A 16,304-nucleotide genomic window follows, 5' to 3' on the forward strand; every position below is an offset into this window, starting at 1 on the left:
ATTGAAACTTACATAAACTTACATAATTGAAACTGGAAAAGTATGAGTTTTTGATCTTCATGTTGGAAACTATAAAGATCTTCATCTTTATCTTCATAATGGAAAGTGTAGAAAGTTTAGGATGATTTGGCTAATCTCTTCATGATTTTCTAGGAAGATGCAGTCCAACATAGAGGTTCACCAATTCTCAATGTTAAAATGAATATATCAGGCTCACATTGGACATCCAACTATGTAGATGTGTTCCTATGAATTAATTTGAAATAAGAGGCGAGAAATTGCTTTTCAAGTTACAAGGCTACTGTTTTATTACCATATATGTTTTTGTAATTTTTTCACCCAGAAAATAATAACACAAAAATTATTATTTTTAGAGAGAAATTTTATGAAGCTAAACTTCAGCAACAAAAGAGAGAACTTAAACATCTTCAAGAAGAAAGAAAGAAACTTATAAATATTCAAGAAAAAATTCAGGTCCTACAGAAGGCTTGCCCAGATCTTCAAGTATGTACAATTCCTTTGGATTTCTAACATAAAGGGGGGAAGGACAGAGTCTCACAGTCAATATTATTTGTGACTAACTATCAAGTAGTTTATTTTTAAAAAAGGGGAGGAAGGTGTTTTGGTCCTGATTGCAAAAAACTGTTTAGAAATGCTTGAATAAATTGAAGAAAGATATATTAGATGCTTAAAAGAGATATCCCTAAAGAGTTAGGTGCAATATTCAGAAACTAATCAAGTATTCTTCAGTCTACTAAAATCAATTGAGTTTATTAAAAAAATCTTTTTTTTCAAAAAAAAGTATATCACTCTTTCTGTTTTCAGTTTTTTTTAGAATATTCAGATTGTAATTTTAATATTTATTTCTTTTTTAGCTGACATCTAGCCTGGATAATTGTACAGGGAACACTTCCACAGCAGCTGCTAATGAAATCTGCAGAGTGAGCAAGTCTCCGATTCAACCAGAAGAATTGGCGGTAGATAGTGAGGTACTGTGTGTATTTCTTTAATAATGCTATTATACTTTTCTTTTGGAGAAACTGATATAGCAGCATTGTAACTGAAAAGGGAACTTGTTTTCTTTGTCTCCTCTTAGTGGACTTTCAAAAAAAAAAAAAGGAGAAATGACAAACAACTTTTTGTATTTTCTAACTTGTTTCCACTTTGATTATATCATTGATTGACTGAATATTTATTCCTATTTTCTGTCAATGCAGCCATACATTAGGGCTTGAAAAAAGAACATTTTTTCCCTTTCTTGTGTTTTTTTTCAATTGCTTAAAAAATATTTCTTTCTTTTTTGTGTTCTTTTTCTTCCTTAATGTCATTACTGTTAGAGTTGCCTGATATGGAACGTTTTCTCTATACTATTTTAACTCAAGGCATTTCAACAAGATACAAAATTTTAGTGTGTCTAACAAAAATAATTATCCTTGTATAATTTTGTATTAACATACTTTGACTTAAACCTCATGAGTGTTCTATAAATATTAATTTTTAAACAGACCTGGTCTCAAGTGCGTAAACATGAGATTTTAAGAGAAGAATTGCGACAAAGAAGAAAACAACTAGAAGCCTTAATGGCTGAGCATCAGAGAAGACAAAATTTAGCAGATGCTTCACCTGCTGAACCTGGATCTGTTAAAAGTAATGGATCAGAGACTCAGTGTACTCCCCAACAAAGCAGAACAGAAAAGTAAGATTAAATTCTATTCATCTAGTATAAAAATTTACTGTAAAGAGTATCTTCCCCCAAAAGGGCTATGATCTGTTTAAATAGCTATAATTAGAGCATTAACTGAGGAGAAGGGGATCCTTTCCTTTACAATTTATCCTAATTGCCGTCAAGCCTGGGATATTGTTGCTTTCTCTTTGTGCTCTGTTTCATGAGCCCTGTTGTTAAAATGGTTGCCTAGTAGGTAGCTACAATAGAAGTAATATAAAAATGTTTATTTGTATTTACTTATTTTTATGCTGCCCATATTCCCTACAAGGTGACTCTGTCTGTCTTTTCATGAAAGTTTCTAGGATTCAGATGTCTCCAAACTTTCATCTTCTCAATCATGTTTTAATTATTATTATAATTGGCCAGAATGCTGGTTAGGTACTCAGGTTTACAGCTCAGTATAAACATATGAGCTGCAACTGTTACGTTATCATTCACTTTTTTAAATAAAAAAACCTTGTTCTTTTATAGGTACTATTTAGCCCTTTAAAGTAAGCCAGGTCATGAAACACATTCCACAAGAATACATAACAGAATTTTGAAAGTTGAAGAGCATTTTCCATCCCTTCATACTCTGCACAGTTAAGGCAAAGCTAAACTGAGTTTTATTTTTGTAGTTCTCTGCATTAACAGAAAATAAATCCACCAAAAGGGACTATATCAATAAAAAGCATATGTATTAGATGTCATTTGGGATTCGCAGAATACTTCCAAAATAAAAAATGAAGTTAAAACAGTGTACCCTAAATATGGTATTCATTTGGGAAATATTTTATATTGATTTTGATACGATGTCATGTTTTAGCTCTGTATGGCTTATTTTCACTTTTATTATACTTTAGCATAACTTTTAAAATTCCTAATGCTAGGACAATGGCAACATGGGGAGGATCTACACAATGTGCACTTGATGAAGATGAAGGTGATGAAGAAGTATACCTTTCTGATGGGCTGGCTCAAGCAGAAGAGGAAGAGGAGGAACAAGACTGTAGTTCCAATGAAATTCCCATGTGTCCCAATAATGTAGATCAGATCTCATATTGTGCAAAAGAAGATAAGGAGAGGTTAGTTGAATGTCTGTTCCTCAGCCCAATCCACTTCATGGGTTGTTGTGCCCAAATAGGAGGCAGGAGCATTAGGTATGTATGCTGCCTGGGAGGTCTACAACAACTTGCCAGGGCCAATTCAGCATGGGACAATTTGCCAGGGCCAATTTGATGTAGGACAAGAGCTACACTAATACCGAAGAAATAATGGGATAGAATCATGAAACAAAGGATGCCAAAGGAGGGACAAAATGAAATGCAAATGAAAAAAAATTAAAATATTTTTAAAATCACTTTAAATAATGAAATTGAATTGTTGAATTGTCCTTCAATGAGTTTTCCCATGGTGAGTTGTCCCGCAGCAAGTTGGCTGTGGAGAGTTGACTGTGGCAAGTTGTCCCATTCCGGCTGCCTGGAACTGACTAAAAATAAAGGTAGGATGTAGTAATAATAAGCAGTAGTGGTAAGTGAGGCACTACCTTGATGTTGTGGGACTTGCATGTCTTATTCAAGATGAGAGTTATGCCAGAGTTCAACCATGCTTAATGGGTGTCATCAAAGGAACCAGATGAAGAGTGTCTCTCCCATAAATAATATGGTGACAGATAATTTACAAAAACCTATACCAGATTAATGGAATAGGAATAGGAATATTCTTTATTGGCCAAATGTGATTGGACACAAGGAATAATGTAATGTACAGTGTATACTATACGGTATAGAGTAAAGTATAGATAATAGTAACGAAGATTTTGGATGTAGAATCAACAAAATCAAGAAAAAAACTCAGTTCATCAAAATGAAAGATCAGGTTGAAAAATAAGATTAGCATTCTATGGTTGGATACAATCAAGCTAGAACAGTTGAAAGAAAAGCAGAAGAACTAGAAGACCAAATAATACCGTCTCAATAAATATCACTAGAGACAAGGGAGATCAGAGAAGCACTTGAAATAACCAAGTGCAAATAACATATATCTTAAGAAAATCAGCAGATATGAACCTTGAATTACACACTGATAGCATCTCCAATTTCAGTAGAATCCTAGTAATCCATCAACAGAGTTCGCAATGAAATATGCAATCCCTGAGAAAGAAGAAATCAACATCTAAATGGCCAGAGATTGCCACCAAGATTAACATTAGACCAATAATCAAGAAGCAAACAATATGCCAATCAAGGAACTGCCAAATAAGCTAATAGTAAATAGTCCAATCAGAGACCCACCAAAGTCACTTCCATGAACATTAACAGAACCAGCTACTAGAATAGGAGTGTCAAACTAAAGGCCCAGGGGCCGGATGCGACCAGCAGGTTGCGTAGTTCTGGCCCATTGGCCTGTCCTGGAAACAGCGAAGGACTGGCCCACAGTGCCTCTGTCAGCGAAAACTGAGCTTGCGAGGGCCATGGGCAGCCTTCCAGAGCTCTGTTTTCACTGGCAGAGGGTTGCAGGAAGCTGTCTCAGCCGAAAATGGAGCTTGGGAGCCTGTTTTTCCTGGCAGTGCACTCAGGCTACCATAGGCGCCCTAACATGAGTGACATTGAACTGGCCATACCCACCCCGGCCCCCCCAGGTCAAATACAACCGTGATGCAACCCTCAGTGAAATCGAATTTGACACCCCTGTACTAGAATATAAACTGAAAGCAAACATTGCTTCCTACTAGCACCGGTGATATTACCTAGTTTGGTAATGAAACATCTGCAGGAAAACAACCAAACTAAATGCACCAAGGACCTCTCAGTATTTCCTTTATCAGTTTATCATTCAGCAATTCAATTTTTCAGCTAATTAAAACTCAGTAACTTCAAAGAATAAATTAAATGTACTTTGGGATGTTTCAGTCCAGTTTGCACGGAAAACAAGATATTTACCAACATATATCCAGAGATAAGCAATTCCTTCCTTAGGAAAGAAAGAGAGGATTGGTTATACACATGTGATAAAGATACCATATTTCTAAAATGGTATGAAAGAGGAAATATGTTTTTCTCCAAATGGATTTTTAAATCTCTTGCATTTTTATTTGATGAAGTGATTGTACCAGAAGATGATTTTCTAGAATAATAATGCCTTTTTGTAACATTACTCTTAGCTGGAAGAATCCTCGTCCTCTTTCAGCAGATGGAAACTACCGACCTCTAGATAAAGCAAGGCAGCAACAGAACATCAGCATGCGACGGCAAGAAAATCATCGCTGGATGTCTGAACTTTCTTATGTGGAGGAGAAAGAACAATGGCAAGAGCAAATTAACCAATTAAAGAAGCATCTTGAATTCAGTGTCAGTGTTTGTCAGACTTTAATGCAGGACCAACAGGTATATTATTTTTAAAAAAATACTTTTAAGAGACCTTTCTTCAATATGGGTGATTTCTTTTTTCCAGATTGTCAATTTGGCTTATTTTATCCATTTAAAAAGCTTTCTGAAAATTATGCAGAAAGATTTTTGAGATGGTTAGAGTTTCAATATTTTATGAACTGTTTGGATTTGTTTTAGCTCAGTTTTAATCAGAAGCTAGAATCTATTAAGATTTAATGAACTGAAAATAAATCCAGACATTGAGAAACTGTGAGCAGTAGGATAAGTTGAGAGATTTCAGACTTCATGTAATCTTGGAGAACTTTTGAATTAAGATACAGCTCCTGGAAAAATAATTATGATAGTGGCCAATACATATCTGACCTACTGCATTCTTTTTAAAAGTCTTTAAAAATATTTAACATTATTTTTCTTTGCAGATGCTCTCTTGTTTACTGCAGACCTTGCTTACTGGTCCATATAGTGTGATGCCTGGTAATGTTGCTTCACCACAAGTACACCTTATAATGCATCAATTAAATCAGTGCTATGCACAGCTGACCTGGCAACAAAATAATGTTCAAAGGTATCCACTTTAACTTTACACCCTTTTCAGAAATATCAGCTAACACAACATAATTATGTGCATTTAGTTATTTTTGAGGAACCTAAAAGAATTTTTGTCACATTACATTTCTGTATGAAAACTACAGAAAAAGAAACTACAATATTTTGGGAACAGTACAAAAATATACTTTATTGAGATGCATTCTAGCAATAGTAAAAGTAGTAATTTATTTTGAAATGTGTTAGAATAAAAAACTCAAATGGGCCAAGCTGGATACTAAGGTCCACCTTTTTGAATTCAGAACAGCCTTGACTTTGAGAAACTGTTTCCTTCTGTATCTAAGGTCCAGATAAATCCTGATCTAATACGCCGATCTGTGTCTTGGAAATTTTTAACAGATGAACTTCCTACTAGAAACTAATAGGAAATAAGTTCAAATTGGTTTGGTTCTATTTATGTTACCAGTAAATTACTGAAGACAGCAGTGCCCCAGCCCAGGGATGCCCTGCCATAAAAAACTAATAAAATGTTACAAATTAGACATGATTAAAAGAAGCTGATTACCTCTAAAAATAGTTTATTGAACTACTAAAATATGGTCAGATCTGGAGTTTTTAGCAGAAGGGAAAAAATCGGTTTTATTCTGGTATATTGTGTCAGTTTATTGAAGGAACATAAAGTTCAATTCTATATTCCTATACAGGTTCAGTTTAGGAGAGTTTTTATGTTTACTAATTCTAACCAGGGCTTTCCAGCTAAGCAAATTACTGATACTTATAGCCTTTGTAACCTTCCTCCCTGGCCTCAAATGTCAGTATCAGAAATCAAATTCATTATTCAATCTCTGAAATCTAATAAGGTGCTTGGAGAAGATTTTCTACTTCCAGAAGTTTTCAAGACACATATTAATTAGTGGGCCCATTTTTAGCAGGGCTGTTCTTCCATCTCAGTCAGTGGGAATTATAGTTCCCATATACAGTATAAAAAGAGACACAAGGGTGACCTCACAATTATAAACTGATAAACCTTATTGAAATTGTGACTAAAATTGCATGCAAACTATCTTTTCAGCAAAATAGAAGATTGGGTAATGGAAAAATATTTCTTAGTGGAGGAACAAGCTGGATTTAGATTAGAGTGCCCACAATAGACAATTGTTTCGTTTTGCACCATCTCATAACAAAACAACTAATGGCAAGAAAATGTTCACTGCCTTTATAGATCTCTCTATGCCTTTTGACTTTATAAAAAGAAACATTTTGTAGAAGAAGTTGGCCAACTTAAATATGGAATCCAGACTCTTATTCATGGTTAAGACCTTCTACTCAAACACCCATTTGAAAGTCTGTATGGGGAGGCGGCGGGGGTTCTCTAAGCATATCTACCCATAATGATATTAGACAGGTTTATATTCTAGCTCCAATGTTTTTTCACACTATGTCTCCGATATTCTAGAATTCCTATAGTTTTCTTACACTTGTATGCCGAAGATCCATGATAAATGTATTAATATCCTTTTATATCATGACATTGTTTCTAATGACAAAGTATTAAATAGTCCTTGAAGATTGTTGTGAAAGCTAAATACCTTCTGTGTTCTTAATTTTTTAAACCTCAATAAAACCAAATTTAAAGTAGTGGTATTTAGCAAAAAGCATGAAATATGACTGGCATATAAATGGAGAACATTGTGAACAAATGAATTTTTACTATTTGGGAATAATAAATTGGGAATTGCCAACATAGGTTTGTGGTTAAATCATTTTAAAAGAAGCTTGGTAATGGTGATGAAAGATTATATAAATTATTTAATTTAATTATAATTGCCCAGGTACTTTGACCCCTATTTTGAAGTATTCAGGGCATAAATAGTTCTAATGTGGGGCCTTACAAAAGCTACCTCACTTGAAGGAGTCAATGTAGGTCTACATATTTAACATCCCTACTTGAAAGACAGCCTGCTGGGATCTGAGTTGTAGATTGTCCTATTTCCTTTTGAGCTCTAATGTATATATTATCAGAACTGTTAGGTTTATAGTTAAGGTGTTTGAGATAAGAACCCCTTATGTTAAACAGACAGGATATCCTGTAAAGAAGATGTATTTATCTAAATGATGATTTCTTATATTTATTACATATGTATTTTATTATTGCATTTTCCTTTATAATTTGATCCTGTATTTTTTTTTAATTTTTTTGATAAGGTTGTAATCAATTAAAAAAACTACTATTGCAGTACTGAGGTACATTCTAAAATTTTAAGCATTTCTGTGACAATAGCAACAATGAAATAATTATAATGCCTTATTTACTTTTTAAAAGATATATGTATAGAGGTTAAGTCACATGTTAAGTAAGTAGACCATCTTGGTTTTATTTTTTCTGATAGCTGTTTATGGCAAACTGCTGTTTGTTATTTGCTTTTCTTTTGCTTATTAGTCTTTGTCAACAGGTATGCGCAATTCTGGCTATGCTCAATAATTAACCGTAATTTAATTTAATTACAAATTAATTACATTATTTAATTACAAAACTAATATTTTGCACCAACCTTATATTACTCTCTGTTCATAAATAAATACCGGTACTTATAATTAATTACAGATTGAAGCAAATGTTAAATAATCTCATGCGTCAACAAGAAAAGCAGAAGGCCAGACCAACTAAAGAGGAGAAAGACAACAGGGCACCACCACATCCATCAACAACTGTATTTTGTCCTTTTAGTTTCCCTTCCCAAGGAATGAACTTATTCAATATGCCTGGATTCACAAATTTATCATCTTTCCCACCAGGTAGGCATTTTCAGAATTTAGGAGTAGCAATGATACTGATTTTCTTATTGCAAACAGCCAGAAAGCACTGCCTACTTTCACATAGATCTTTCTTCAAAGCAAATTGTTCTTTGTTTTCTTAAGTATCTTCTAACTAATTAAATGCATTAATGTTATATAGAACATGCATGAATTGCCTCTTTAATAGCAAAAGAAGATGACATTTGTGGTTTAATTTGTGGTATGGAGAGTGTGTGGTTTTAATTTATTGCTTCCATCTAAATATTTTCCTTCAGTACTATTAAGATTAAAAAATAAGGTATTATTATTTAAAAGCATTATTTACAAAGATTGAGAACAAGAGAGTACATGTTTGCATACCTTACAGTAATCAAGAATGAAGAGAAATTATTAAAAACTAAAAGGAATTTAATTTGATGTATTTGTTTAATAATATTTATTTGAACCATTCAGTTTTCTAAACAAAACTGAAGCTGTTATTCTTTTGATTCAGGTGTTAGTACATTTTATATAAGAATAAAGGATTAAGACTGAACTTTCCTACAGCACCTAGAATCAACTAAAAATGAAATATGTTCCCTGCAGCATTTATTCATCTGTAAGAGAACATTCTCAATTGAACATAAAGCTTATTTACAGTCAGAGGAAATAAAACTTAATGTGCAGATTGATTTTGCTATTTGCTCCTTAAATGCATTAGTTAGGAAATAGTTTTAAGTAAAAAATGTAATATCTAGATTTTGAGCATAAGAATAAGAATTGAGTTCTTATTCTAAATTTATTTAAAGTTTATTTTTTTCCTTGTAAATGTATAAATTATACTACAATTCTCATATTTGGGCATTCAAATCAGTTTTATAGTCAGGGGTTTGACATAACTTGATTATAAATGGAATAATTTCATCTGAACTATTTCGAGTATCCTGAAGAAAAATAGTAACATAATTTGAAAACCCAATAATATGTTAATGTTTATTTACTTTTTTTGTATTCTGGTGATAAAAAATACTTGAATTATGTGTATAATCTATTTCTGATCTCATTTATTTTTGTAGGCATCAATCTTGGCCAGATGTTTCCATCTGGGGACTTTTCACATAATTGTAATGCTCAAAACAGTGACTATCAGCCAACCTTAAACCATAACAGTGCTGGAAAAGCTGACTATATGGCATTTCCAAAGCCATTTGAAAGTAATTCTACCTCTGGAGCAGAGAACCAAAGGTATCTGAAACCTAATATGATGCATCTGCTTCTAGTGCTTGGCGAGCAGCATTACATTATAATTCAAACTTGGTATTCTGCTTGTGAAAGGAAAGTTTTGTTTGTATTTTGGTATACTTTTTTCTTAAATACAGTAAGATTCATAGTGAAAGAGGTACTTGTTGAAATGAGGAATTTCCTTTACACAAAGGTACTGAGTATCAGTCTGATTCCATTTGGGTATAGCAGAATTGATCACTACCATATTGTTCAGAATATAAGATGCACCTTTTTCCCAAAAAAAGAGGGTGAAAATCTGGGTGCGTTTTATACACTGAATACAGCATTTTTGGCCTCCTGTAACCCCATCCCCTTCATAAAAATGGACGTGCAGAGGGTTTGGGAGGCTTGCAAAGTGCTCCTGGGAGCTGGAGAAATACGAGTGAAAAATGGACAGGTTTTTGCTCATTTCTCCCAGCCCCCAGGAGGCTATCCATGCCCCTATAAGCATCCCGAAGCCTATCCATTCACTGTTTTTTTGCAAAAAAAATTGTCCTATTTTTGCAAAAATGGGCCGTTTTTTGCTCGTTTTTGCCCCCAGGAGCACTTTGCAGGCCTCTCAAATTTTCTGAATGTCCCATTTTTCACAAAAAATGAGGCATGCGAGGGTTTGGGAGGCCTGCAGAGTGCAAAAACTTTTTTAAATTTTAACTCTTCAAAATCTGGGTCTTATATTCCGGTGCATCTTATACTCTGAAAAATACGGTAATAGGATGGTTCATATTTTACTTTTTTTAAAAAAAATAAGGAAGGACAGAATAATGCTTTGTATCCAAAAAACCACCTTGGTAGAAAACACTGAGCACTGAATAGCTTGGTTTCCATTATGATAGAGGTTGATAATAAAGTTGGCATTTTAATTATTTGTTTACCCACTTTTATTACTTTGTGGTGACCATACAACTTTCTCCTATTTTCCCCACAACAAAAACCCTGGGATGTGAGTTGGGCTGAGAGAGAGTGACTGGCTTAAAGTCACCCAGCTGGTTAACGCATAAAGACAAAAGTTAGAACATTGTTGGTTTTAATTCCAAACTGTATTTGAAAAGATAAATTATAGAATAATTTTGGTTTTGGTTTCTCTTGCTACAAGTACTATATTATTCTGAATATCAATTTAATTGCTAGGCAATAGAGAGTTTTTGAAAATATCAGTGATTCAAATATGACGATGTGAGGGCAGAAACCTATAATCTTTTACCATATCTTGGTATTATTTGAAGACACATTCAACCTCTTTTTTGAACCCAATATTTGTATTTGCAAGGTTATGTACTGAAGGCTGTTAACACCAATTATATTGAATGATGAACCATTGTAAAGAAGACTGCTGAACTGATGTGCTAGAGATTTGTGCAAAGTAGCAATGGAATTGTGCTAAATTATATTTTTTATTTTCTTATTAACTTTTCTTGGAAAATGTTTGGCTTTACTACTATGACTGAAATATATTCTGAATGTTTCTGTCTTTGTTAAGATGTCAGAGACAGCGTGAAGAAGAGATGGAAAATAGATCAGCATGGTTAAATGAGTATCAGGAAGGAGGAAAAGAGAAACAGCCATTTTTCAGAACTGGGTTTGCAGCCCCAGTGCAAAATGCAGCAAGTAGCAATCACAAAAATCAACCTGACATGAGCAGACAAAGGGAATTTGATGAAGAATCTCTGGAAAGCTTTAGTAGCATGCCTGATCCAGTGGATCCAACTACTGTGACAAAAACATTTAAACCTAGGAAAGCATCTGCACAGGCCAGTCTGGCTTCAAAAGACAAAACACCAAAGTCCAAGAATAAGAGGAGGAGTAGTTCCCAGTTTAAAAAACGACCTAGAGCTAATGGTATGACGTGTGTGTGTGTGTGTGTGTGTGTGTGTGTGTGTGTGTTAAAAAACTTAGGCTTGTTTTGTGCTTGGGTAGCTCTCTATTTTTTTCTTGGGGTGAGAAAACCTCCAGAAAATTGAGTCCACAAAACTCTTAACACAGGCTGTATCAGTGTAAAACTTTATAATTATTTCCCCTATGTGCAGGTCCTGTGGCAATTCCCAGTGTAACTGAACCAGTACTTTCATATTCTTAGATGGAAGCTCCTCCTGTAATCTGTCTTGCCCCAATGGCACATGGAGCAAATCTGCTAGCCCTTTTAATTCTATTAAATAATCTAGAATATATATTTTATATCAATTTTCAAAATAATATGCTTGCCCAAAATAACATTTTCTTTCATTTTGGAAATGTCTGAAAAGAGGTAATTGGCTATTTGCCAAAACTATTTCTGTGATGAGGTATTTTCTTCGTGAAATTTGATGTCATTAAGTTTAAGTATATGTTTCACATGGTCATTGCCCAAGGTTTATAGAGATTTTGATGATTACCCTCAAGTCATTACTTTTAGCTTTATGACGTTGTTCCAGATTAAGAGGTAGATATTAATTCTTATTAGAAGTAATTACAAAGAAAAGAAGCAGACATGAGGCCAATAGTTTAATACAATTTTCTTACAATAATATTGAGATTTTTATGGTCAGCTAATTTGAGGCATGACCATCAAGAGTTCTTGGGATTTATGGAATTAGTGAACAGATTAAATGCAGAGTGGTCTATGATGATAAAAACTAGGATTATACTTTTCCATGTTGAAAACTAATCTTTTTTTTTGCCTAATGCTAATAAATAACATTTTTGCTATATTATTCAAATAATATTCATATATAAATGATATTTATTAATACACTTTGTGACATTAAATCATAGTATGAAGATTATGGGACAAGCCCATATGAATGAATGCCTTCTCACCCATTGTACATTTCCATTGTAAAAAAATTTGTAGCCAATGCTTATAGATTTCTTTTTTAGTGCCTAACTTTCAGAAATAATATTGTCTTTTAACATATAACATTTAATTAGTCTGTATGGTTTCTGGTATTTGACTCAAATCAACATTTATTAATTTAATCCAAACCAAACCATTTTTGTTTAAATTGGTTGATTCAATTTATGTAGACTCTATTTTTTACTTATTTGATTGACATTTTAAAATGTTACAGCTTTAGAGAATTAGAATAAGTTGTAAAACGAAAATTTACTTATTTAAAGGTTTTGAAAGTGCCAGTGTTTCTAGTACATGTGAGCCTTACAAGAGTGGTCGACCTTCAACTCGGAAAGAAGAACTTGTTCAAGCAAAAGTGTTCAGTAAAAAGAATCGGGAACAATTGGAGAAAATAATTAAATATAGTAGGTCATCAGAAATGTCTTCAGGTACTTATTTCAAAATATTTAAATGATATACTTGTGAAATAAATAGATCCTTATGTTCTTCATATCTGCATAAAAGGAATTGGGTTTTAAACTTTTTTTTACATAACTCACATAACTGCTGTTTAGCAGAATATTCACTGAACAGATAAGATAAAAAGTACTGTTGTGAAAATATAGATGGAATTCTTTATTGCAATCCTAAATTCATTTCCATTCTATTAAGATCCTTTTAAATATAATAACACATGGATTCAAGTAAGCTTATTTAAAATTAAAACTTTCAGCTTAAATAATGGGATATATTGTTATTATGTTAATAAACTGTTTAATTGTTATATTTACCAATTTGTTTTAATAAATGATGTTTAAAGCAAGTAAATTGTTAGCAACAAGTTTCCAAAATCAAATTATTCTTGATTAATAATTGTACAACAGTGCACTGTTTCACTATACATGCATACACAGACACTCATATAGTGAAAAAGTACCCTGTTCAAGTATGTATGTATGTATGTATGTATGTATACATATATGTATACATATACAGACACATATTTGAAAAAGTGCATTGTATATATCCAAAATACATGCATGTGTGTGTGTGTGTGTTTCTGTGTTTCATCTGCAGTTAAAAATGTGTAATGGGACTGACAGACCTAATTTCTCCTCTTGTAAAAATGCTTCATTAAGAATTGGGGGATTTTGATGAATAGAGTAGCCTGTCCTGAAGGGGACATCTCAAAATCGGGCAGAAGGACTTGGATAATGATTTTGCTCATATTTCAGAGATCTCTCCTTTCAGTGAAGATTTAGCAGCGTCTTCTAATCTCATGAAGTATTTTCAAGGATTAGATGGACACTGTCAAAATAAGGTTCTTTAGTATTTTTTTCTTAACTGGGACTCAAACCCAATAAAAGAAGGTCACATTTTTTCTCTATATAGCTTCATTTTGAAGAGCAAAACTCCTATTTCTTAGTTGCAGTTCTAAACATATTTGGTATACATGCATAAGGTATGAGTGGACATATTCAGACATAATAAACTGGAAGTGTTCAAAATAGTGCCTGTACTTTTGGTGTCACGCACTCTCAAAAGGTATCTGAGGCTCAGACAAAATTTAGATGTGTTTGATTTGGCTTTAGTTCAAATTTCATTCAAGTTAGATTGATTAAATTTAGTTAATATGCTTTCTACTGTTTATTTAAAAAATAGGATTTATTGGCACCTTTGGAGGAACTCTTAAGGGATTTGAGCAACTGCATGCACCTCTGGGGTCTGAAGTTGTATAACTCTACAACAAACCAAAAAACTCTACAATATTATAATAGCAAGCCCAGAGTTCTTTCTTTGGTCACATATCTCAGAGCACATTGCTTTTGTTTTTGATTTACTTCAGTTGCTGCAATTTTTGCATCCAAAGAAAATGTGGCTGATTTGGCCATGGACCTTGAGCAGGTCACAGAAATTGGCTTACTGCCTAATTCGATGCTTTAGGAAAATATATTCTTCAATTAGGGGAAAACATACTAAAATCTGTTTGTAATAGAATGAAATGAAATTTACAGATACATTACAGAATTATGATAGAATCAAGATTTCCACTGCATTATCTCTTTCTCAGTTTTAGAGAAATAGCTCAAACCTACCCAAGAAAATGTTTGTCTATAACATTTGCTTGAAAGTTCCAGTGATAGAGCACTCAGAACTCCAGAGGGCAGTGTTCCACTGCTTAATAATTCCCACCATCAGAAAAGTCTTCCTTACTTCAAGCTTGGATCTTTCTTTATAAAGTTTCCACCCAGTCGTTCTTGTCTTACCTCAGGAATAATGGATCTGTATCCTGTTTCCTCAGATAGCTGTTCAAGTAGCTGTCAGTTCTCTTCTTCAAGCAATACACTGATACCTTGGTACTCATTGTTAATTGGTTCCAAGAGGTGCGATGAGTACCAAACAAAAATTTCCCATAAAGAATAATATAGTGAGTCATAGGCAGTCGACACCAATAAGTTCTGGCTTATGTGTTGAATAGCAAGCAAACAATGTTGAGCCAAGGTGGCGCAGTGGTTAAATGCAGCACTGCAGGCTACTGCTAGATCAGCAGTTCAGCGGTTCAAATCTCACCGGCTCAGGGTTGACTCAGCCTTCCATCCTTCCGAGGTGGGTAAAATGAGGACCCAGATTGTTGGGGGCAATATGCTGACTCTCTGTAAACCGCTTAGAGAGGGCTGAAAGCCCTATGAAGCGGTATATAAGTCTACTGCTATTGCTATTGCTATTGCTATAAAAAAAATGTACCAGGATAAAATGTTCACGTCAAAATGCATTGAGTACCAAATTCAATGTGTTTCAAAGCAGTTGAGTAGCAATGTACCACTGTATACATTTTTGAATGTATTGTCCCATGAATTGCAAAGTAGACCAGTCACTAGACTACTCCTTCCTTACTGCCTTTTTTCATCTAATTTATGAAGTAATAGAAACAGTAGAATCTCTTGCAGCTCTGGAAAACCTTAGATCATTTTGTAGTGTTACAGTTTTTTTAATCAAATGCTTTCTTTTTTTTTATTCAGCCACACATTTAGGTTAGATTAACTTCCTATGTTATTCAGGATTTGTCTGAAACAGAGACACACCTTAGTTCTAGTGACAGTAAAGTATCATTTATGAAGGCTCTTTTCCCTACCAAAGGATTTTTATCTGTACTATAGTTTATAGCTTGCATAATTCATTAAAACTTGTAAATCCAAATGAAAAGCATGTAATTTTATAGCTACCATGGAAGAGGAGAGAAAACAAGTGTGTGACCCAGGAGGCTAGAGACTGGCTCATACCTATAATACAAGGTATGGTTTAGGACCAGTTTTTCTTTTTACCAATTAGGAAGAAATGTTTATCTGTTTCTTCTTCTTTTGGGGTCTTTGAAATTATGGGAGATCATTTTAATGTTGAAATTACATTTCAATACAGTGTATTTATTTTTATTTTATTTGACAACAAATTAGTTTCAAGTAAACTTTTGTATGAGCACCATTGCAAAGTCATGTATTTAAAAAAAATTCTTTTTGAATGTGATACTTTTTTCCCTTTCCTGGAATGAAAAAAAAACCAAGGGAAGTTTTAAAAAATCATTTTTAGTATTAAGTAGATATTCTTCCATTATTTCACTAGACCTTACCTTTATTTCTGATACACATTTTGTGTTTATCACTGTCTGTCCTTCCCACCCGCACCTTTCCTGCAGCACATGCTAGGAGAATACTGCAGCAGTCTAACAGAAATGCATGCATACAAGCATCAGGTAATGCAGCAGCTGCTTAGCTTCTAAACTTACTTGCCTTTATTTTTTAAA

At 33.6% G+C, this 16,304-nt stretch overlaps 1 protein-coding gene across 10 annotated transcripts in view; it reads left to right on the forward strand.

The window, feature by feature from the left end:
- PCM1 (pericentriolar material 1) overlaps positions 1 to 16,304 on the forward strand; it is a 51,580-nt gene that overhangs the window by 19,517 nt on the left and 15,759 nt on the right. For 7 of the 10 annotated variants that reach the window (XM_032223774.1, XM_032223769.1, XM_032223772.1 and 4 more), the window contains 11 exons: positions 375 to 504; positions 876 to 989; positions 1,506 to 1,696; positions 2,596 to 2,790; positions 4,869 to 5,091; positions 5,514 to 5,659; positions 8,246 to 8,436; positions 9,492 to 9,660; positions 11,177 to 11,535; positions 12,793 to 12,954; positions 16,197 to 16,253. In XM_032223774.1, coding sequence (XP_032079665.1) covers positions 375 to 504; positions 876 to 989; positions 1,506 to 1,696; positions 2,596 to 2,790; positions 4,869 to 5,091; positions 5,514 to 5,659; positions 8,246 to 8,436; positions 9,492 to 9,660; positions 11,177 to 11,535; positions 12,793 to 12,954; positions 16,197 to 16,253 — 1,937 coding nt within the window. The remainder of the gene's footprint in view (positions 1 to 374; positions 505 to 875; positions 990 to 1,505; positions 1,697 to 2,595; positions 2,791 to 4,868; positions 5,092 to 5,513; positions 5,660 to 8,245; positions 8,437 to 9,491; positions 9,661 to 11,176; positions 11,536 to 12,792; positions 12,955 to 16,196; positions 16,254 to 16,304) is intronic. The other 3 variants (XM_032223771.1, XM_032223778.1, XM_032223779.1) reach the window with 1 other exon arrangement.

This window comes from Thamnophis elegans, chromosome 9, assembly GCF_009769535.1.
Source record: "Thamnophis elegans isolate rThaEle1 chromosome 9, rThaEle1.pri, whole genome shotgun sequence".
Classification (NCBI taxonomy): Eukaryota; Metazoa; Chordata; class Lepidosauria; order Squamata; family Colubridae; genus Thamnophis; species Thamnophis elegans.